The sequence below is a fragment of the Bos javanicus genome, chromosome 4, assembly GCF_032452875.1.
Source record: "Bos javanicus breed banteng chromosome 4, ARS-OSU_banteng_1.0, whole genome shotgun sequence".
NCBI lineage: Eukaryota > Metazoa > Chordata > Mammalia > Artiodactyla > Bovidae > Bos > Bos javanicus.
Genome location: NC_083871.1, coordinates 118,899,920 through 118,923,783, shown reverse-complemented (window position 1 = coordinate 118,923,783; position 23,864 = coordinate 118,899,920). Strand labels below are relative to the sequence as shown.

Genomic DNA, 23,864 nt, shown 5'->3' with positions numbered 1-23,864 from the left:
AGCGGGCTGCCATTCTCTTCTCCAGGGGATCTTCCCAACCCAGGGACTGAGCCTAGGTCTCCTGCGTTGCAGGCAGATTCTTTATCATCTGAGTCACCAGGGAGGCCCAATCACAAATTAAGTAACTGTATATTTGTGGGATTTAACTGAAACTCTGTGCAGTTCCATTGGTCTATTTTGGCTGTATTTTAGATTAATCAGATATTCTTTTATTTGGATTTAGAAAAGTACCCATATTTTAGTAGCCAGGAGCTTTATTTTTTTTGTCCACTATCCTAGAAACAACTCAGTTTTGACACTGATTCTAGAATTCCTTAGTTCTGCTCCTCCTCACCCCTACCTCTCCTGGCCCAGGACCCTTGAATGGTAGATATACTCTGTTGCTGCAGAACCAGTGCAGACAGTGACCAAGCTTAGTGAATTGCCAGTGTTTGGCTTTCCTTCCTTGAAGTATTCATATTTAGAGTGAGTATAAATGCTTGATTTTTTCTAGGACTTGTCACCAGTTCTTTTTTCATTTATTTTTAAAAGTAGGTTTGTTTTTGAAGTCTGTGAGTTTGTTTCTGTTTTGTAAATAAGTTCATTTGTATCTTTTTTTTTAAGATTCTGCATATAAGTGAAATATATTTTTCTTTCTCCTTCTGACTTCAATTAGTGTGCTAATCTCTAGGTCCATCTATGTCGCTGCATGTGGCATCATTTCATTCTTTTTATGGCTGAGCAGTAGTCCAGTGTATGTGTGTACCACATTTTCTTTATTCATTCCCCTGTTGATGGACATCTAGGCTGCTTCCATGTCTTTGCTATTGCAAGTAGTGTTGCAATGAACACTGGGGGTCATGTATCTTTTCAAACTGATTTTCTTCGGATACATGCCTAGAAATGGGACTGCTGGGTCATATGCTACTGTCATGTTTAGTTTTTAAGGAACCTCCATGCTGTTCTTCATAGTGGTCGTACCAGCTTACACATCCACCAACAGTGTGGGGGGGTTCCCTTTTCTCCGCACCTTCTCCAGCATTTATTGTTTGCAGATTTTCTGGTGCGGGTCATTCTGACCAGTGTGAGGTGGTGCCTAAATGTAGTTTTGATGTGCATTTCTCTAATAATCAGTGATATCGAGCATCTTATAATGTGCTTTTTGGTCATCTGTATGTCTTCTTGGGAGAAATGTCTGTTTAGATCTTCTGCCCATCCTTTGGAGGAGGAAATGGCAACCCACTCGAGTATTCTTGCCTGGAGAATCCCACGTACAGATTAGCCTGACAGGCTACAGTCCATAGGGTTGCAAAGAGTCAGACATGACTGAGCAACTGAGCACACCCATTTTTAGATTGGGTTGTTTGCTCTTTTGATACAGAGCTCCATGAGTTCTTTGTATATTTTGGAGATTAACCCCTTGTCCGTTGCTTCATTTGCAGGCATTTTCTCCCATTCTGTGGGTTGTCTTTTCATTTTGTTTATGGTTTCCTTTGCTGTGTAAAAGCTTTTAAGTTTATTTAAGTCTCATTTGTTTATTTTTGTTACTCTAGGGGGTGGATACAAAAAGATATTGCTGTGATTTATGTCAGAGTGTTCTGCTTATGTTTTCTCTTAATAGGTTTATAGTGTCAGCCTTATTATGTATAGCTCTTTAATCCGTTTTGAGTTTATTTTGTGTATGGTGTTAGAGAATGTTCTGATTTCATTCTTTTACATGTAGCTGTCCAGTTTTCCCAGCAGCACTTATTGAAAAGATTGTCTTTTCTTTATTTTAGATTCTTGCCTCCTTTGTCATAGATTAACTGACCATAGATGCATAAATTTATTTCCTGGCCTTCTATCCCATTCCATTGATCTATAGTTCTGTTTTTTGTGCCAGTACCATATTGTTTTGATTCCTGTAGCTTTGTAGTATAATTTGAAGTCAAGGAGTCTGATTGCTCCAGCTCCATTTTCCTTTCTCAGGAATGCTTTGGCTATTTGGGGATCATTTGTGTTAGCATAAAAATTAAAAAATTTTTTGTTTTAGTTCTTTGAAAAATGAAATTGGTAATTTGATAGGGATTGTATTGAATCTGTAGATTGCCTTGGGTAGAATAGTCATTTTGACAGTGCTGAGTCTGCCAATGTAAGAACATGCTGTATCTTCCCATCTGTGTCATCTCTGACTTCTTTCATCAGTGTCTCAGAGCTTTCAGAGTACAGGTGTTTTGCCTCCTTGGGAAGGTTTATTCCCAAGTGTTTAATTCTCATTTCTATGTTTTGTTGTTAATGTATAGGAATGCAAGAGATTTCTGTGTATTAACTGGAAATATAGTAATATAGCTTTTGTTACCTGAACATTATTGACTGGAGATGTATTGATAGGTTTTTAGAGAGTGAAACAGTTAACATTGGAGAAGGAATAGGCTACCCACTCCAGTATTCTGGCCTGGAGAATTCCATGGACTGTATAGTCCATGGGGTCGCAAAGAGATGGACATGAATGAGTGACTTTCACGCACACACACACACACACGCACAATTAACATCACCGTGCAAAGTTGCTGGAGCTTAAAATTGATCAAGGGTTCATTATACAACTTAATGATTGTCATTATCATTCACGTTTTGCTTTGTTAGGTTTTTGTTCCAATCAACCTTGTGTTTATATTACAAACGTAAAATTTTCAAAAGTGGCACACTGCAAAATTTTGAGTGAAGAATTTTTCAGTGAGTTTTATGCAGATACTTTCTCTGATTGTTCAAGCAATATATATACTTGTGCCTCAGAAGATGATCATTCTTCAGAGTTTAGTTCTCATTCAAACGATGTGAATATTGGATGAACAAAAAGACAGAAAACCTTAGTGATTGATTCTGATACGGAAAGTGAAAATGAAATTCATGATAATGCAGAGAATGAGCCTTTGCTTCTACAGAATTGTGGATTAAAGACAGCATTTCATGAAGTTAGAAGACTTTACAGGTGTGTCAGGTATAACTGTTGAATGTAACAGCCTGCAAAGTGTTAGTGAAATAACAGAAGTTTTGACTGGCCCAAAGAAAAGTTGCTGGCCATAGGCGTTAGTTTCTTCAAAAATCCCCTGGTCAGCAATGGGTTAATTTTGTATCCTGCAACTTCACTAATTCATTGATGAACTCTAGTAGTTTTCTATTGGAGAAGGCAATGGCAACCCACTCCAGTGTTCTTGCCTGGAGAATCCCAGGGACGGGGTAGCCTGGTGGGCTGCTGTCTGTGGGGTCGCACAGAGTCGGACACGAGTGAAGCGACTCAGCAGCAGCAACAGCAGCAGCAGTTTTCTGGCAGCATCTTTATGATTTTCTATGTATAATATCATGTCATCTGCAAACAGTGACAGTTTTAACTTCTTTTCCACTTTGGATTCCTGTTAGTTTTCTTCTCTGACTGCCATGGTGTCAGTTCTGTAAATTATTCAACTTTTTTTGCTTTGCCAAAAGATAAAATACACAACTTACAGTTCACCGTTTTTAAGTGTGCTGTTCAGTGACACTGAACACCTTTGCATTGTTGTGAATCACCACCAGCCATCTCCAGAACTTTGTCGTCATTCCAGACTGAAACTGTTCCCTTTGATCAGAAACTGGTAAAAAAAAAAAAAAAAAAAAGAAACTGGTTCCTCTCTCCTTCCAGCTCCCGGTAACCACCGTTCTACTTTCTGTCTCTCTGAATTTTACTATGCCAGGTAACTCATGTAAGTGGAGTCCTACAATATTTGTCCTTTTGTGTCTGGCTTATTTCACTTAGCATGATGTTTTCAGGTTTCATCCATGTTGAGGGATGTGTCAGAATTTCCTTCCTTTCTAAGGCTGGATAAAATTCCATTGTGTGTATAACCTTGTTTTGCTCATCCGTTCATCCTACAGGGGACATTCGGGTTGTTTCCCTGGCTACTGTGAATGATGCTGCTACGAACATGGGGGCATGAATACTTGTTCCAGGCCTTGCTTTCCATTCTTTTAGGGATATACCCAGAGTTTGAATTTGTGGATCTCATCGTAATCTCATGTTTAATTTTTTGAGGAGTTGCCATACTGTTTCCCACAGTGGCTGGACCATTTTACATTCCTAGCAGTAATATGCCAGTGTTTCAGTTTCTCTGTGTCTTTACCAACACATGTTGTTTTCTGTTTTTTTAAAAAGTAGTAGTTATCCTGGTAGGTGTGCATTGGCATTTCGTTAGGATTTTGATTCGTGTTTCCCTGATCGTTAGTGATGTTGAGCATGTTTTATGTGCTTTTGGACATTTGTATATTTTCTTTGAAGAAATGTCTATCTAAAGTCCTTTGCCCATTTTTGAATTGGGTTATTTTGTTAAGATTTAGGTGTTCTTTATATATTCTGGATATTAATCCCTTTGTGATTTGAAAATGTTTTCTTCCATTCCGTGGGTTGCCTTTTTACTCTATTTATAGTATTCTTTGGTGGACTAAAGTTTTAAATTTTGGTGAAGCCCTGTTTATTTATTTACTTGTTTGTCATTGTTGCCTGTATTTTTGGTGTTCTATCCAAGAAATTATTGCCAAATCCAGTGCTGTGAAGATTTTCCCTTATGTTTTCTTCTAAGAGTTGTATAGTTTTAACTGACATTTTTGAGGTCTTTGATCCACTTTGAGTTAGTTTTTTGTATGTGGTATAGTATTTAATTTTAAAAAGCTCATGTAATAATCTTACTTTAGTATTATGAATCTTTAATATTATGAATATTTCAGAGTTCTCTTGTCAATTACTGTAATGGTCACATTTAGCTGCTACTATGAGGTGGTAATGATCCATTTCCTTTCTTGTTTTTACTGTCTTTTTATTTCCTTTTCCTTTTGGACCTCAGGTGTACAGAATTAGGTTAATCTTTTAAAACCTTTATTTGTTTATTTTTGGCTGTGCTGGGTGTCTGTTTGTGCAAAGCCTTGTCTCTAGCTGGGGAACGGGGGGCTTCTCTCGAGTTGTGGTGCACGGCCTTCTCGTTGCAGCGGTTCTCCTGTTGCAGAGCACAGGCTCAGGGCGCACAGCTTCAGTGGCTGCAGTGTGTGGGTTCAGTAGTTGCAGTTCCTTGGGTCTAGAGCACGGGCTCAATAGTTGTGGCACACACAGGCTTAGTTGCTCTGAGGCATGTGGGATCCTCCTGGATCAGGAATCAAACCTGTGTCTCCCGCTTTGGTAGGGGGATTCTTTACTACTGAGCCACCAGGGAAGCCCTATGACTGGATATCTTAATAGATTATGTGTAGAAGGAAAAGCCCCTGGAATGGGAAATGGTAAACCACTCCAGCATTCTTCCCTGGAAAATTCCATGGACAGATGAGCCTGGCAGGCTACAATCCATGGAGTAGCAAAAAGTTGGACACGACTGAGCAACTGAGCACACAGACTGAAAAAAGACTTGAGTGAGGCTCATGCTGCAGTTGTTAAAGATGCAAGTCATTCATATTTGCCAGGGTGAGGAATGGTCAGTCATGTTTATGATTTGGACAGAGTTCACATTTTTTGTCTTTGTTCAGGCATAACTACAGAGTGATCTTATTTATTCTTTATCCATTATGGTCATAGAGTGGCCTTCTCTGATGTTAATGTTTTCTGAAGTTGTTTATTTTCTATGGGAGAATCATCAAGTCCTAGCTGGGAGTTGGAGAAGGCGATGGCACCCCACTCCAGGACTCTTGCCAGGAAAATCCCATGAGCGGAGGAGCCTGGTAGGCTGCAGTCCATGGGGTCGCTAAGAGTCAGACATGACTGAGCGACTTCACTTTCCCTTTTCACTTTCATACATTGGAGAAGGAAATGGCAACCCACTCCAGTGTTCTTGCCTGGAGAACCTCAGGGACGGGGGAGCCTGGTGGGCTGCCATCTATGGGGTCGCACAGAGTCGGACACGACTGAAGCGACTTAGCATCAGCAGCAGCAGCAGCAGCTGGGAGTACCTGGTTGTGAGTTGCTAGCCAGTTTCAGAGTTCTACTAGTTACTAAGAGAACCTGATGTAGCTTTGCTAACTTAATGTGTAGATCTTAAAAGAACAAGCTGATGAGGACTTTTTCCTTCATATTCTGTACTTGCTCTCCAGGAAGTACCATGTTTTCAAATTTTTCCAGGGCTGGCTACTTAAGTTTTGGGGCCTAGTACAAAATGAAAATACGATTTTCATAGTCAAAAAGCAGGGGAAAATGCCATTAAAGTTACAATAATCTTGTATTAGTTTCAATCAGTTAGTACTGCTAAGTAATTCAGTTATGTCTATCTTTTCTTTTTCTGATTCTTTTCCATTATAGGTTGTTGTTTAGTCACTAAGTCATGTCCGACTCTTTTGCGACCCCATGGATTGTAGCCCGCAAGTCTCCTCTGTCCATGGGATTTCCCAGGCAAGAATATTGGAGTGGGTTGTCATTTCTCCAGGGGATTCCGTAACCCTGAGCCTCCAGGGAAGCCCTATTATCAGATCAGATCAGATCAGATCAGTCGCTCAGTCGTGTCCGACTCTCTGCGACCCCATGAATCTCAGCACGCCAGGCCTCCCTGTCCATCACCAACTCCTGGAGTTCACTGAGACTCACGTCCATCGAGTCAGTGATGCCATCCAGCCATCTCATCCTCTGTCGTCCCCTTCTCCTCCTGCCCCCAATCCCTCCCAGCATCAGGGTCTTTTCCAATGAGTCAACTCTTCGCATGAGATGGCCAAAGTACTGGAGTTTCAGCTTTATCATCAGTCCTTCCAAAGAAATCCCAGGGCTAATCTCCTTCAGAATGGACTGGTTGGATCTCCTTGCAGTCCAAGGGACTCTCAAGAGTCTTCTCCAACACCACAGTTCAAAAGCATCAATTCTTCGGTGCTCAGCCTTCTTCACAGTCCAACTCTCACATCCGTACATGACCACAGGAAAAACCATGGCCTTGACGAGACAGACCTTTGTTGGCAAAGTAATGTCTCTGCTTTTGAATATGCTATCTAGGTTGGTCATAACTTTCCTTCCAAGGAGGAAGCGTCTTTTAATTTCATGGCTGCAGTCACCATCTGCAGTGATTTTGGAGCCCAGAAAAATAAAGTCTGACACTGTTTCCACTGTTTCCCCGTCTATTTCCCATGAAGTGATGGGACCGGATGCCATGATCTTCATTTTCTGAATGTTGAGATTTAAGCCAACTTTTTTACTCTCCACTTTTCACTTTCATCAAGAGGCTTTTGAGTTCCTCTTCACTTTCTGCCATAAGGGTGGTGTCATCTGCATATCTGAGGTTGTTGAGATTTCTCCCGGCAATCTTGATTCCAGCTTGTGTTTCTTCCAGTCCAGCGTTTCTCATGATGTACTCTGCATAGAAGTTAAATAAACAGGGTGACAATATACAGCCTTGATGAACTCCTTTTCCTATTTGGAACCAGTCTGTTGTTCCATGTCCAGTTCTAACTGTTGCTTCCTGACCTGCATACAAATTTCTCAAGAGGCAGATCAGGTGGTCTGGTATTCCCAATCTCTTTCAGACTGGAAAAGGTCAGTTTTCATTCCAATCCCAAAGAAAGGCAATGCCAAAGAATGCTCAAACTACCACACAATTGCACTCATCTCACACGCTAGTAAAGTAGTGCTCAAAATTCTCCAAGCCAGGCTTCAGCAATATGTGAACCGTGAACTTCCTGATGTTCAGGCTGGTTTTAGAAAAGGCGGAGGAACCAGAGATCAAATTGCCAACATCCCCTGGATCATGGAAAAAGCAAGCCCTATTATAGGTTATTACAAAATATTTAAGATAGTTCCCTGTGCTATATTGAGGTAAGTAGTTGCTAATGGACTTGCTTGACAAGAAATTTTAAAAGTAGTTCTAAAGAGAGAAGGAAAATTATTTAGGTGAGAAACTCAGATTTACATAAAAAAAGAAAAAGTATTCAGGATAAATTAAAGTTAAATAAATTTCTTATTTTGATCCAACATGTAACAGTTTATTGAAAGTGATAGCACCAGTGTATCCAGTGATTAGCTTGTGGATAAGTAAAATGAATGACAGTAATGTTACAGGGACAGGTGGAAGGAATTGGGAAAACTCTGTAAGGTAGCTGCACTACCTGTGAAGCAGTATAGTGTATTTAATTGTAAATTCTAGGGCAGCCAACAAAAATATTTATAAAGAAGTATAACTGTTAGGCTAACAGAAGAAAGAGAATAGAATCGCATAAAATCCTCAGTTTAAACCAGAGATGGCAGAAAAAGACTAAAGTCAAAAATCTAAACAGCATGGTCAATGAATAGAAAATTGTTAAAACTATGATAACTATTAAAACAACAATATCAGTGGTTACTTTAATGGTCTAAATAAATCACTTAAAAGACAGATTGTCAGAGTGAATTAAAAACCCCAAGTGTATGTTGTCTATAAGAAATACACTAAATATAAAGATACAGATATATTAAAAGTGTGTTATCCTGGGTGGTGCTGGTGGTAAGGAATCAATTCACCAATGAAAGACTTGGGTTCAATCCCTGGGTGGGAAAGATCCCTTGGAGGAGGAAATGGCAACCCACCCCAATATTCTTGCCTGGAGAATCCCATGGACAGGGAAGCCTGGTGGGCTAGAGTCCGTGGGGTCGAAAGAGTTGGATATAACTGAGCATGTACACGTGCATGCGCGCACGCACGCACACACACACACACACACATTAAAAGTAAAGAGATACAGAAAGATACACTGTGTTAACTAATCAAGAAAGCTGGAGTAGCTGTTACTTTCAGACAAGGTGGACTTCAGAGCAAGGAAGATTGTCAGGAATAAAAGGAGCAATGCATAATGATAAAGGGTCAGCTTTCCTAAAGGACATAAAGTCCTTAATGTGTATGCATGTAACAACAGAGCATCACAATATGTGAGGCAGAAACTAAGTGAGCTGCCAAAAGAGAATCCACCTACCATGGCTGGAGACTGCAGCACCCCCTCTGTTGGTAGTCGGCAGATCCAGTAGGCAGAAAATCAGTAAGCATATACATATATAGTTAAACCAAATAATACGGTCGGTCAGCTGGATCTGATTGGCATTTATGGACTCCTTCATCCAACAGTAGCACAGTGTACATTCTTCTCAAGCTCGCATGGAACATTCACCAAGATGTACCACGCTTTATAACACACCTTAAAAGTGGAAACCACACAGTGTCTGCTCTCACACCACAGTCCAGTTAAACTGCAGATCAGTAACACAGATATAATTGGGAAGCTCTGAAGTACTTGGAAAGGAAAAGAAACCCTAAAGGAAACCAGTCCTGAGTATTCATAGGAAGCACTGATGCTGAAGCTGAAACTGCAATACTTTGGCCACCTGATGTGAAGAACGGACTCATTGAAAAAGACCCTGATTCTGGGAAAGATTGAAGGCAGGAGGAGAAGGAGACGACAGAGGATGAGATGTTGGATGGCATCACTGACTCGATGGACATGAGTTTGAGCAGCTGTGGGAGTTGGTGATGGACAGGGAGGCCTGGCGTGCTGCAGTCCATGGGGTCGCAAAGAGTCGGACACGACTGAGTGACTGAACTGAACTGAACTGAACTGAGGCTAACTAAGATAAACAGGAAAAACACAAATTACTAGAATCAGAAATGAAAGAGCAGCCATTGCACATGATTCCATTAGCATTGAAACGATACTGCAGGATATTATGAACATTTCTGTGCCCACAGATTTGAAAACTTGGATGAAATGAACAAATTCCTTCAAAGATACAGTTTGCCAGAGGTCACACAAGGAAAAGCAGATAGTTAGAGTAGGTCTGTATCTGCTAAAGAACTTGAATCAGCTGTTAACCTTCCAAAACCAGTGCCAGATTGTTTGGCTGGTGAATTCTCCCAAATATTTAAGGAAGAAGTGATATAAATTCTGTGCAATCTCTTACAGAAAACAGAAGCAGAGGGAAAACTCCCTAACTCATTCTATGAGGTCAGCATTACCCTAATGCCAGAGACACTGCAATAAAGGAAAACTATAGACTGATACCTCTCATGAGCATAGATGCACAATCCTACAAGAAAATACTAGTAAATGGGGTCCAGCAGTGTATAGAAGAACTATACACTGTTGGAATTATACTACAAAAACCACTTAATGTCGTTTACATCAACAGGCTGAAGAAGAAACATCATAAGATGGTATCAGTAGATCCAAAAAAAGCATTTGACAAAATCCAGCATCCATTCATGATAAAAACTCTCAGTAAACTGGAAGTAGAGGGGAACTTCCTCATCTTGGTAAAGAATATCATAAAATACCTATGAAAAGTGTTAGTCGCTCAGTTGTGTCTGATTCTTTGCGACCCCATAGACTGCAGCACGCCAGGCTTCCCTGTCCTTCACCATCTCCCAGAGTTTGCTCAAACTCATGTCCATTGAGTCAGTGATGCTATCCAACCATCTCATCCTCCATCGCCCCCTTCTCCTCTTGCCCTCAGTCTTTCCCAGCGTCAGGGTCTTTTCAAGTGAGTCGGCTTTTTGCATCAGGTGGCCAAAGTATTGGAGCATCAACTTCAGCATCAGTCCTTCCAATATTGAGGGTTGATTTCCTTTAGGATTGACTGGTTTGATCTCCTTACAGCACCACAGTTCAAAAGCATCAATTCTTCGGGGGTCAGCTTTCTTTATGGTCCAACTCTCACATCCATACATGACTGCTGGAAAAACCATGGCTTTGACTATATGGACCTTTGTCGGCAAAGTGATGTCTCTGCTTTGTAACATGGTGTCTAGGAAACAGCTATAAAGAAGCTGAGTATTCTCCCCCTGCTGCTTGCAGCGGTACTACGTTGGATCTTTGTACCGTACCCCGATGACAACTTGGGGCTCATCTGACAGCTTTATAGTCACTTTCACATATTGAACAGTCGAGTCCAGTCTCATCTAAACTCTCACCTGTCATCCAGTTCAGAGTGTCTTCCCTCTTCCCTGAGCATACCTGATTGAGGCTGAGGAACTAGCAGTGGGAAGGGGGTGTGATTTACTCAGTTTATTTAAAAAATATTTATCAAGGCACTCAGCAGGATTCAGGAGATTGTCAAGATCGTTTCTATTTGTGTTAGTACTCCCAATATGCCTAAAATATAGTAAGTATTATACATAGTTTAGGAGATTTAGGAGACCAGTTTTATTTCCATGAAGCATTCAGTAGAAATCATTGCTGTGCTCCAGCTTGTGAACGAGGGGTTTGTGGGGATTCAGGGGGGAGGCTGTGTGGTGAGAAGGGCTACGAGTGGAGGAAGAGCCCGGAGGACAGGTAACACTGTCCTTCCTCTGTGTTTTCTCAGACGGGTCTCAGGATGGATTTAAAGAACTTCTTGCTCCTGACTTGCATTGTAAGAATGTATAGAATCTGAAAAATCTCAAGAACAAGTAATAAAATGTAATATTGTAGATGACATTAATGCACTAGAAATTTGCTGCGTTAATCTTGAGAGAGGGAATATTTACTCCTTGTTAAATGTCTCAAGTGTAATTTTTTTGTGAGGAAATACTGATTCTTCTTTGTTGAAGCACAGATTGAAAGACATTGGGCAGTTTATCGTGATAGGCCTCGTTAGTCACTGTTAGAAGAGCAGATGTTAGCGTGTGTTTTGTATTCAGATTAATCGTGGAACTAGAGCACTGGTCGTTTTCTCTTCTCTGTTTTGAAAGGTGGTTTGTTGCAATTACAGTGAAGCAATAAACATCTTTGTGCATATACCCTTGTGTACATATTCAAGTATATCTGAACAGAATGCTTGTGGCTGCTAGCAACAAGAATACAGTGTGTTTTTCATCAAATAGGGGTTTATTTTACTATAAAAAGTCTGAAGGAATGATGTATTTATACATGTTGCAACATGAAGTAACTTTGAAAACATGCTTAGTGAAAGAAGCCAGACACAAAAAGTCAGATATTGTATGATTCTTCTCTATGAAATACCCAAAATAGGCAAATCCACGGAGCCAGAATTTTCTCATGGTTGTGAGGGGCTTGGGAAGTGGAGCGCTAGAATACGGGGCACTTAGGGCTTCCCTGGTGACTCAGTCAAGAATTGCCTGCAATGCCGATTGACCTGGTTCAGTGCCTGGGTCAGGAAGATCCCCTGGAGGAGGGCGTGGCAGCCCACTCTAGTACTCTTGCCTGGAGAATCCCATGGACAGAGGAGTCTGGCGGGCTGCAGTCCATGGGGTTGCAAAGAGTCGGACACGACTGACTGAAGTGATTCAGCATGCTTGCAAAGTAGTGCTTTATTATTCGTTGCCATTTAGTTTTAAAAAATGTATTTTGGTGCTGCGCCTTTTGGTGCATGAAGATTATTTCCTCATTATGGGTTATCCCATTGTTGACAGAGTGCCCCAGTTTGTCTTAACAATTTTTGTCTTAATGCAGCCTTGTCTGAGGGGACAAGAATGTGACATTTTAGCTTTCTTTGTGGTTAGCATCTGCTTGGTGTGTCCCTGTTTATTGTTTAGTTTTCATCCCTCTGAGTCACTTTATTTTAGCTGTGTCTTAATCTGAGTTTCCTTTTAGTAGTTTATTTACAATTATGGTTTTAATATGTTTCATCTTTGTTATTTTTGTAACTATTTGTGTTTTCTTGTGTTTTACTGTAGTCTGGCTCTTAAGGTAATTTGAAAGAATTGTAATTTTAATTTTAGTTATTGTTTGGTTCACTTAAAGGATATTAAGCATCTCTGATTTCTGATTTTGCAACTTTAAGATAAAGCCAGGTCTGTTGGCTCTGCTGGAGAATGTGATTATTGGCTTAGTTACAGTTTACTTGTCTCCTCCCCCAGGGTTTTGTTAGAAACCCTTCAGTGGTAGCTCTCCCTGAGGCCATTTGTACCCATCACTCTGACGATGTTTATTCCTGTAGTCATCTTAAATTAGCTGAAGCCCATCAGTCTTAAATAAAGAACTTGTAGTACAGTTTGATTCTGATGCACTAGTTTGAATTTAGGTTCAAATCTTACACCTGGAATTTAAGTATATTTGCTTGTAACAATTTAATATTATAGATTTTTCCAAACATGTGAAAGAAGAGCGTCCTAGGAAAGCCTTCCTAAGCTGAAATGGCACAGAGCAGAGAAGCAGTCACTTGCTCACAGACACACAAAATAAATTGATGAAGCCCAGATACTCACGGACACCGTTCACAGCCGTGCTGGCTCAATGCCGGGATGCTGATTGTGTTCCCCGGGGAGGCAGGAGCTGGGCGGGGCTGCTCACGGTTGGGGTGGACACCGCCTCTGTATAGCTCAGTAAGACATGCTGAGCTGAAGGAGATTTTTGCTTTTCACTTTTTTTTTTCCTTTCCAAAAGCTGAAGTTGATATAAAGCAGACTTTAGGAATACCTCTATTAGGTTTCCCGTGACTGGGAACTCAGCTTCCAGATGCCTGGCCATTCTTGCTCAACATAGGGACTGAGGCCGTGGGGCCCCGGTGGGGGCTGCTGTGGGGCGGCTGGCAGAGAGCAGAGGCGCGCGGGCCGCTGCTTCAGGCTCGGCTAGCCCTGTGCTCCCTTCCCTGTCTGGGGAGAGGAGCTCCATCTCCTCAGAGGGCCCTCGGAGCCGCCCTCTCCCTTTCTACCGGCATGCCTCACCTTTCGAGGTGAGGAGCTGCGGTGCCCCCTTTTTCAGCTAGGCGTTTCCTCTTGTCCCCCTGGAGGGAGGAGAATAGGAGGCCCCGGCGTGCTTTGTTCTCATTTTACGCGTCCCTGTGGGTCTGTCTCTGCTAAAGATGTGCTCATTTGAGAAGGAGCACCTGCTCCTGGCCGTCTTTGGAGCTAGAGAAACAGTCTAACTAGTTCTGTGACTGTTTTGTTCCAGTCTGATACAGTTTATATTCATAGAAACTTTTATTTCCAAAGTAGTAAAATGTCCATTTGTCTTTATAATTGTTAGCCTTACTCTGCTCTCAGAGGGGTTGTTTTCCGTTAGTCTTGTCTATCTCATGCCATGCATCTTGGTTCCTTGATTTCTGTTTGTCCATTAACGTTCATGACTTCTCATCTACCACTTTGCTGCACAGACATCTTGGGACTCCTGAGACTACTCTTCGAGTACTAGCTTTACTTACTAATTTAAAAAATCCTAAAGCAGCATGCTTTAATCACGGCTTGCTAGTCTTCCAGCTTCCTTGGGCAAGTCCTTTTTTTACAGCTGCTTCTTTCCCAGGAACCTCAGTGGATTGGCATGTCCACTCCTGTCCATCACTTGGGTTCACTTTTCTCCCAACCCACTTGGGTTTTATGGCCCATTCTTTCACTCACTCTTGCTGATACCCTAAACCAGTGGTTCTCAAACAGTGGTCCAGGGGTTTCTGAGGGTTGGTGGTTAAAACCCTGGGAGAAGATTCTGGCTCTACTCAGAAATCATAGACCAGAAGAATGTTTAAAGGCTGGCAGGAAAAGGGAAGCCAGTTAGTGGTGGAGTCTGGGAGAAGAGTCAGAAAAGAAGGAAGATCGCTGATGTCAGGGTGCTGCTCAGAGGGCATGTGAAATCATGAAGAGTGATTTGGCTGTTGGTTCATCGCTGCCTGCTGCCAGAAGTGCTTTGAGTTGGTCAGTGGGTGTGAAGTGAGCTAAGTGGTTGGGAGAGTGAGTGAGTGGTGGTGAAAAGTGGAAGTCCACAAGTAGAGGCCGTAAAGGGGAGGACAGAGAACAGGGAATGGTAGGGAAAGAGTGACTGGCCAGGTTGTGATGTTGGGCTCTCTGCCCACAGCCCCTCGCTCTCGCCCCATCTTGTAAGTACATGGTTGTGTAACAGGCCAGCGCTTCCAGCACTGCACAGGCACGGCATGATGGCCCGCTGGGTCACGGGCCACTTGCGTTCTGTAAACATGTGGAAGCTGTAGCTGAAGAGCCCTGTGTGCGCCTTATGGCTGCGATATGGCTGGGTCAGCCACAGGAGGTCCAGCGTGGCTGCCTGTGGTTGTTGTCTGCAGTTCCCGCAGCTCCTCGAGTTGCCTTCCAGCTTCCCTGCTCGCGCCATGCCTACCCTGGGTTCAGCACTGTGTGAACAGCGAGACGGTTGGCATGGTCAGCAGGACAGCCAGCAGGTGCAGGAGCCTGAGGCTGCAGTGGATGGAGGCAGCCAGCGGCCGCCACAGAGGATGTGGCACCAGGTGGCCGCGGCCCTCTTGGCACAGCCCCTGCTGGGAGACAGGGGAGTAGCGGACGGCTCACTGGCTACCATTAAAAAGGTGTTACAGGTGGGGAGTTCCCATTTGCTTAACGAGGTGGCGTGGACTGCTGCCGGTGGTGGCTTATAGCTTAGCCCCCAAGATGATAGCTGCACCTTGTCTTGGGATCCCGGACGAACCTTCAAGATGGTCATGATAGCGTACACGTGCGGTGAACAGTTTTCCACCCAATTTGTTATCTCCGAAGGAGAAGATTTAACTCTGGGACCAAAGACAGTCTCAGTCCCTCAGAGCTTTGTGTAGTAGAAATTTTATTTAAGTAATAGTGACAGAAAAAGCTCCTGACATAGACATAAGGGGGTAGAAAGATTACCTGCCTTGCTAGTTTAAGCAGAGCATTATGTACTTTTCTGCTAGCTGCTGAGAATAGAAAAAATACCTGAAGGCTGTAAAAATTTTGCCCAGACCCTTTCCCGTAAGGGTCATCCTGGGATGTCATCCTGGGATGACACCAACACAGGATTAGCCAGAAGGAACCGGTGAACCCAGAGCTCAAGGCTGTGGCAGTTCTACCCAGACTTCCTCCCTTAATGTACGTTCTGAGTTCCAAAAAAGCCTGTCCTTGAACAAGAGATGCTGCTGCCTACGAGGCCTACGTGTCTAAGGCAAAAGAATGTGAAAAAGAAAGAATGTCCGCCTCCTCCTTAAAGGGGCCTTCCGCGTGGACTCCTCATCAGCCTGCCTAAAGTGAACTCTCTCGCTGGCAGTCTGAGGTGGATTTTCCCAACCGCCCTGAAGGTGGGTGTGCATGGTGCCCTCTGTGATGCCGCACAGCTGCATGAGTTGCAGAGACTCATTGGAGCAGCGTCTGCGTGCACTGGGGCACGAGATGCATGGCCCTGAGGACCCAGCTCCTCTGACAGGGAAGTCATGAGCGACGACGACCATGAGCATTGTGAAACCTGTGGGTCCCTGGTTGGCAGTGAGGCCCGTGGTGCAGCAGAAAGGGAAGCATGAGAAGCCTGTGGCCCACGGGGCATCCTCGAGGGGGCATCCTCAAGTGGCCCCCAGTGTGGCTGAGTTCACGATGTATCGACCATACACTCAGCTGGAGTTGGTCGACTTGGGTAAATGGTTTTGGCAAAGGCAAGGGGAACCCTTGGCAGCATGGCTTTTGTGAACCTGGAGCATAGGGGTGGACAGTATCATCTGTTCTGGGGACGAAATAGAATGGTTGGCGTCTATAACCACTCACCCCTCACTCAAACAGAGGTTGTGGGACTTTACCAGACTGCATATCCCTGCTTGTTAGTGAGGCCCATGGTACAGCTGAGAGTGGAAAGGCAATGTCAGTGCCTGCAGCGAGAGACTGGGTGGGGACACGAGCTCGCCATGTGGGCTGAGACCCCGAGGATACAGACTCGTGATGTGAGCTGTGAATGCTGCAAAAATCCCCTCTTTGAAGGTGAAGGAGTGGGCCCGGTGCCTGGGGAGGGTTTAGTGGGTCCTTACTGAGAGAAGTAGAGGGATAGCATGGGAGACCCCATTTTGAAAGTGTGAAGACCCGAAGGGGCCTGAGCTGGGAGGGGCCCCTTCTGGGAAAAGTGTTAGTCACTCAGTCGTGCCCGACTCTCTGCGACCCCATGGGCTGCAGCCCATCAAGTTTCTCTGTAAATGATATTTTCCCGGCAAGGATACTGGAGTGGGATACATTTCCTTCTCCAGGGGATCTTCCCAACCCAGAAATCGAACCTGGGTCTCCTGCATTGCAGGCAGGTTCTTTACCAAGTGAGCTACAAGGGAAGCTTATGTACACGGATACAAACGTGGGCTGGTTGGTGCAGAGGTGTCCTGTGGAGGCCCGTCCCAGACTCGGAGCAGTGTGTACTCTGAAGGCCGTGTCCTGTAAGGTCCGGGTTACTCACTAGGGGAAGACTGCGGAAGATAGGCTGCATGTAGATTGTGAAGTGAGAGACCCTGAGGGGTGGAATGTAGGCAGAGAGCAGTTGGCCCGGTGGCGGTGGTCAGGCTCTCTGGCCCCATGTTTTGTAAATACGTGCTTGTGTAACAGCTGAGCTCACTTACAGCTCTGCGCCTACACACCATGATGGGCCCACCTGGCCGCTGGCCACTGTTGTTCTGAAAGCGTGGATGAGCTCCACCTGAACAAGCCCTTGTGGTATGTCATGGCCGTGTTACGGCGTGTCCGCTGGGTCAGCCACGCGGAGAGGGCACAGCACTTCTGCTGCTGCGGCTGCTCTGCCAGTCAGGAGAGCATAAGTGTGTCTGCGGTTCCTGCAAGTCCTTGAGTTGTCTTCCAGCTTCCCTGCTTGCACCTTGCCTACCATGGGTTCATTGAACAGGGAGAATACAGCGAGACAGGTACCTCTTAGAGTCATCATGCCTGTGATGGTTCATGGGAGCTCAGCCTACACCTGCCTCAGCATCTGAGGATCAAGTTCTCATCTCACGTTGTGTAGCATCGTCAGGCTTCCTGTGTTGCTTCGAGTTTAGGCTTGGGCTTGCTTGGAACGTTAAAGACCATTTCTTTAAACATTTGTTTAAACTTTAAACACCACTTCTGTGGTGTTTCTCCACTGCCTTTACCTCCGATTATCCTGTGTGATGTGCGTATGTCTTGTCCCACCCTCATGGGCAATTCATTTGATGTGCTTGCTTCTCTTTCACTGAGAAAATAGAAGCTGCTCGCGCTGCCGCCGCCATCTCCTTGCCGCCTGCAGCGGGACTCGGATGCCCTCGGCTCCTGCCTCTCCTCCTCCCTTCACTGTGCATAAATTTGTGTCTGTGGCCCCTCAGCTTGAGTGCCTTTCTTCAGAGATTCTGCCTTTCCTGCATCAGTGAGTAAGCAGTAGATCGTTCCAACAATTGTGTAACTGTTCTCATCTTAAAAAACCCCTCTGAAGAGTCTATTTCTCATCGCCTTTGTGTGCTGCCCTTTATTATAAAACTCCTGAAAAGAACTACTTCCATTTTGTTCCAGTTTTTCTCCCTTCTTGTTCCATTTCACTTCAGTCAGGGTTTTGTCTCCACCCTTCCAGAAAGGCCGCTCTTGTCAAGGTCGTCCATGACCTCCATGTTGCTAAATCCAGCTGTCAGTTCTCAGTCCTCATCTTACTTGACCTGTTAGCAGCATTTGACACAGTCGATAATTCTGTTTTCCTGGATAAACTCTCCACTTGGCTTTTAGTACATCGGTCTCGTCTTCACCGCTGCTTCTCCATCAGCTTTTGCTGTTTCCTTCTGTTGAGCTGGCTTCTAAATACTGGAGAGCCTGGGCTCTGTTCTCAGACTTCTCTTCTGCGTTGCACTCCTCACTACAGTGGAAAGCTCACTCAGTCTCAAGGCTTTAAATACTGTCTCCTGCTGCTGAGTCTTTTCTTCCTCCGAGCCTGGACCCTCCCACTGGACTGCACAGATTTTTATATCCAACTGCCCATTCCACCGCTCCTCTCCTGAGTGAATGATACATGTTTCAAATTAGACAGTGTAAACTCTACTTCTTATTTCTACCCCCAGACTGCTCCTCCTGTAATCTTCCCTGACTCAGGAAATGGCAACTCTGTCTTTCCAGTTTCTCAGGCCAAGAACCCAATGTTTAGCCCTGCAAGTCCTGTCAAGTCTGCTTTCAAAGCCTCCCTCCTCGTCACCTGCACTGCAGAGTCTGCGTGACCTCTCCTCTGGATCACCGAGTGCCTCCTGACTGTGCTCCCTGCCCTGTTGCTCCCCTTCTGGTTGAGTCTCCACGCTGTGACTCGACTGAGCCCTTTGCAGTGTGTGGGATCATGTCACTGCCTTGCTCCGTGGCTGTGCACTGTCCAGTCCAAGGTCGTTCTCCGTCTTACGGCCTCCAGCCCTTCTTCAGAAACCCACGTACAAGGGACATCTCTCAGCTTTATCATCCCCTGGAATGGTTTCATTTGAGAGTCTTCAAAACATTTCTGGTGTGGTCCACAGTTCCGTTAAGCCTTTATTTCAAGCACACTTGGTCGGTAACTGACATGAGGTCTGCCATTCCTTCACCCATCCTATTTGCCTGCCATACCCTAGATAAGATAGAAATTAAAAGGACTTTAATATTGAAAAACTTTTTTGTGAAACTGCTGTTTGTTTTGATATGTGGTGTGATTATTGAATAATCCTCACCCCACATTGATGTGTGAGGCCTCTTGTATGTATAACCATGGTACATACATTTAAAAAAATTAAAACAAATTCTATTTTGATCTTGGTTGTGTGTGGGGCTCTCCGTTGCTCTGCATGGGCTTCTCTAGTTGCAGTGAGCAGGGGCTGCTCTTCGTTGTGGCAGGCTTTTCATCGTGGTGGCTCCTCTCGTGGAGCATGGGCTCCCGGGGCACGGGCTCCAGCGGTTGCAGCATGCGGCTCAGTGGCTGTGCCTCAAAGACTCTAGCGCACAGGCTCAGGGCTTGCAGCCCCTGGGCTCGAGAGCGAGGGCTCAGCAATGCTGGTGTATGGGCTTGGTTGCTCCATGGCACCTGTATCTTCTGGACCAGGTATCGAGCCGTGTCGCCTGCACTGGCAGGCAGATTCTTATCCACTGTAACACCAGGGAAGTCCACATTTTCCTATAATTGAATCTATCTCATTGATTGTCAGGTTTTGGTGCCAGCATTACTCTTTAAATGTTATTGAAACTTCAGAGTGTGTTTTAATATTTGGTGGGGATAGTAGCATCTCATGAGTTTACTTTTCAAAATTGTCAGTGATGGTCTCGTTCTTAACAATAGTTCCATGGTTTTAAAACAACTTGGTCAATTTATGAAAAGAAAAATGTCCATTGGTTTAGACTGAGCTGACTAGCTTGTATAAGTTAATACTTCATAATACTTTTTATTAGCTAAAATTTTTACTATGTAATAGATTAAATTTTTTCCTTATAAATACCAAAGATCTATTTTGTTTTACTTAAAAAGGTATGCAAAAAAAGTAAATGTGTTACATTTTTTTGTTTCAGATCTGTTTCCTTATTTTTGCCATACTCTACATTGTCTCCTACTTCATCATCACAAGATACAAGAGAAAATCAGGTAAGCAGACACACGCTAATGAACGCTTTGACTCTAATGCCATGCGGTCTAGACATGTTCCATGGCCACACGGCACCATCAGCATGGTTAGTGTGTTCCTTATGCCTGTGATTGCGGCAGGCAGTTGCCTGATACTAAGAGCACTGAAAATAACCTCCAGGGAATCTGACTACTTGCAGGGTCAGTAGTCAGACCCAGGTCTGCTTCTTAGCCCTGAGCCCTTGTTTATCCTCATTCTTATATTCAACTAAGAATAGCCCAGGGCTCTTCAGTGTCTGGGAAATTCCAGAGTTTATGAGGATGTTTGGTTCCTCAGCTCTGAATTTGAGCATACTCACCCCCATCACCCCAACCCCATTCTTTCTCTCACTACCAGAATATTGTTTCTTTCTAAAGTGGTATAGACTTTAGAGTGTCCATAATACCCAGATGGTGCTAGTGGTAAAGAACCCGCCTACCAATGCAGAGATGTAAAGAGACAAGGTTCGATCCCTGGGTCAGGAAGATCCCCTGGAGGAGGGCATGGCACTCCAGTATTCTTGTTTGGAGAATACCCTTGGACAGAGGAGCCAAGGGGATTCTGGTGGGCTACAGTCTACAGGGTCGCAGAGAGTCCAATGTGACTGATGCGACTTAGCACACATGCATAATACCATTTAACATTCAATTATGTATTATGTTATTCTTTTATTTTTTCATATGTATCCTTATCTCACTGGGGGACCATTATATCTTTTTTTAAAATGAATACAGATTTTTATGCCAGAGTTTTGTAAGTAATTAACCATTGTTTTTTTTAATAAAATAACTAGTTACTTTACTGACTTCTGTTAAATTTGAGCTACTTCTTTGAAATCACAACATTTCCACTTGTGATGCTAGGCTAATCGTAGGTGCCATGTGAATATTTAAAGATTTCATATATTAAAGATTCCTTATGTTATCATATTAAACTTTAAGAATTTTTAAAGAAATCAGGAAATAGTGCTTGCTGTAGTGCACTGCTTGGCTTTGTGACTGCACTGAAATACTCTTTGGATTCCTTAATCTCTCAAAATTTTGAAGAACTGGGATCCAAGACAGTGTCTTAGCTCCTTTAAAAGATGTCTTGGCATCAAGCTTCATAGATTATGTACATTGAACAAGGGAGAGAGAGAGAAGGAATGAACCATGCATTGTTTTAGAGGAAATTAGGGGATGATAAGCAGGAAAACAGGAGATCTATTAGACGTGTTTTAGAGTAATCACAGAAGAGTAAAGAAGACCCTGGACCTGGTTGGTAGAGTGTTGGCAACAGAACTGAAATGGATGTGAAGCTATTAAAACACTCTTCAAGATTTTGTGGTTGATTAAATGTAGGTACAACAATATAAAAATTAATTGTGACAATGGTACTTTGTGGTCTCTCTGGTTATAGAAGTATTTTGGGCAGCCAGTAATTAAGAGTTTGGACTAAGAGAATGGCCCAAATATGCCACTGTCACTGAAGCAGGTGGCTACTCAGAATTCCAGAGCCCCACACAGAGAGCCTTTGAGGACACCCCCAGTGAGGTGTTGAGGAGAAAGAAGGGCTGGGGTGTTGTGTAATATTTTTGTAATTGGATCATAGTCTCCTTAGCTGGTAAGATTATGTGGGAGGACTAAAAAGATGGCCAACCGCCACGAGAGAGGGAGAGGGTAGGGCGAGGAAGCACCCGAGCAAGGGCCATCTGCTCCTTGAAAGAGACACAAAGCGCGTGTATTTCTGTCTGTAACTGGAACAGAATGATGCGGTGTCAAGGCAGTGGTGTACAGGGTGGTTTGGGGTAAAATCCTCATTCTTACCATTACTAACAATAGGCTGAAATGACAGAAAAGTGTGTGAGTTCTAAGATTCTGAATTTTAATTTTATAATAAATTTTTTTTTTGGCTATTATCAACCAGGGGCTTCCCTGGTACCTCAGATGGTAAAGAATTTGCCTGCAATGCAGGAGACCCGGGTTTGATCCCTGGGTCAGGAAGATGCCCTGGAGCAGGGAATGGCAACCCACTCCAGTGGTCTTGCTTGGAGAATCCCATGGACAGAGGAGCCTGGCGGCCGCAGTCCACAAAATCACAAAGAATTGGACACAGCCGAGCTACTAACACACATTATCAACCAGAAAATTTCATTCATTAGCAATTTCACTGACTTCGTATAACAGTCAACTTGAATGTGGTTCCAAGGTTATACTGAGTTTTATTTCCCTGAGCACTAAAGATTTGGAAGATGTTGATTTATATATGGGAGTTTTGTTAATCAGGATTGATCAGTCAAAAGACTCTTGTTGTTCTTTAACCATATTCTATCCTATCTGATTTAGTGAGATTTAGAGTTGGAAAATTGCTTCTTCAGGTTTATATTTTATGTTTTTTTAAATTAATGAAGCGTTTTCTTGGAAGATAAAAATATTAATGCCTTGAACATTTTTGCAGATGAACAAGAAGATGAAGATGCCATAGTCAACAGGATTTCGTATGTATTTTAATGTTCAGTTCTCGTGTTTCTAATTCTAGAGTCATGAATTTTCATTAATACTGCCCTTTGGGCAGAAATATGGAGAAAATTCACCTAAAGTATTACAACAACTTTAAAGTATTATAGCAGCCTTTTTAAGAAAGTACATGTAAGCAAACACATGGATACTTGTGGACTGATTATCTGTTGAAATTTGCTGCTTAAGGAGCCAACAGAAGGTCTTGGTCATCCCTTAGCCTCTCTCAGCCCGCACCAGGAAGTCCTGTTGGCTTTGTCGTCAGTCTGCTCCATTTCAGAAGGCAATGTTTCTAGAACTGCCTTCAGTTCTGAGGAACACTTTTCTGCAGGTGTATAAGCAGTCACCATGTCTGCATTTTCTGGCTTGACCCCGGGCCCTACTTTGAGGCCCCCTTGTTGGCATTTAGCGGTGCGGCATCAGCGTTTTATGGATAGTTCTCCTAGCCATTCAAGGGCAGCAGATGGTATGACCCTGTTTTGTATCTCTAAAGCCAGTCACAATACCTTCTAGAAGGTTTTTGATGTAAGGTCCACTGTTATATTTATGGTGACTATATATTCAGGATTTCTGGGTAACTTTTGATTTCAAAACCATTTGTGTGTCCTCATACACTTGCTCCTTGGTCATGTACACTTCCTAGCTTTACACTTGGGAGCCACGGTGGGCCTCTACAGCTGGGCTGCTGGCCAGTGTGCTGAGGGTCAGGAGGTAGAGGGGCTGGGAAGGCTTCATGGGGCACGGGAGGCAGAGGGGCCCCAAGGGAGAGGGCCGACTGCCCAGACACATGGAGGCTGAGAACCTGCTCCCTGTGAGGAGGGTGGGTGAGCCTGACAGTGTGTGGGCCCTGTCGTGGCCAGGGGGGCTCGGGAGGATGGCTTGGGAGTCTTGTGCAGGACCAGGGGGTGGGGCCTGTGGGTGCGAAGGAGGGAGCAGAGGTGGCCGTCACAGGCGGAGGACAGAGAGGAGGTCACGGGAGGTCACCTGGGGGTAGGTGACTGAGCTGGCAGTGCAGCTGGGATGGAGATGGGGCCCCACTTCTCCCAGCAAACAGGCTGTGCATCCAGCACAACCGCTTGGTAAGCCTACTCCTGTGCTTGAGTTGAATTGTATTTTTGACATGTATCATATGTCTACATTAAAAAGTTTATCAGTCATTTGCTAAACAG

At 43.9% G+C, this 23,864-nt stretch overlaps 1 protein-coding gene across 6 annotated transcripts in view; it reads left to right on the top strand.

Annotated features, from left to right (window-relative positions):
• Positions 1-23,864, top strand: part of LMBR1 (limb development membrane protein 1) — a 133,219-nt gene that overhangs the window by 2,727 nt on the left and 106,628 nt on the right. For 3 of the 6 annotated variants that reach the window (XM_061415315.1, XM_061415314.1, XM_061415317.1), the window contains exons 2-3: positions 20,109-20,181; positions 22,637-22,676. In XM_061415315.1, the coding sequence (XP_061271299.1) occupies positions 20,109-20,181; positions 22,637-22,676 (113 nt within the window). Of the gene's footprint in view, positions 1-20,108; positions 20,182-22,636; positions 22,677-23,864 lie in introns of those variants that run through there. The other 3 variants (XM_061415318.1, XM_061415320.1, XM_061415321.1) reach the window with 3 other exon arrangements.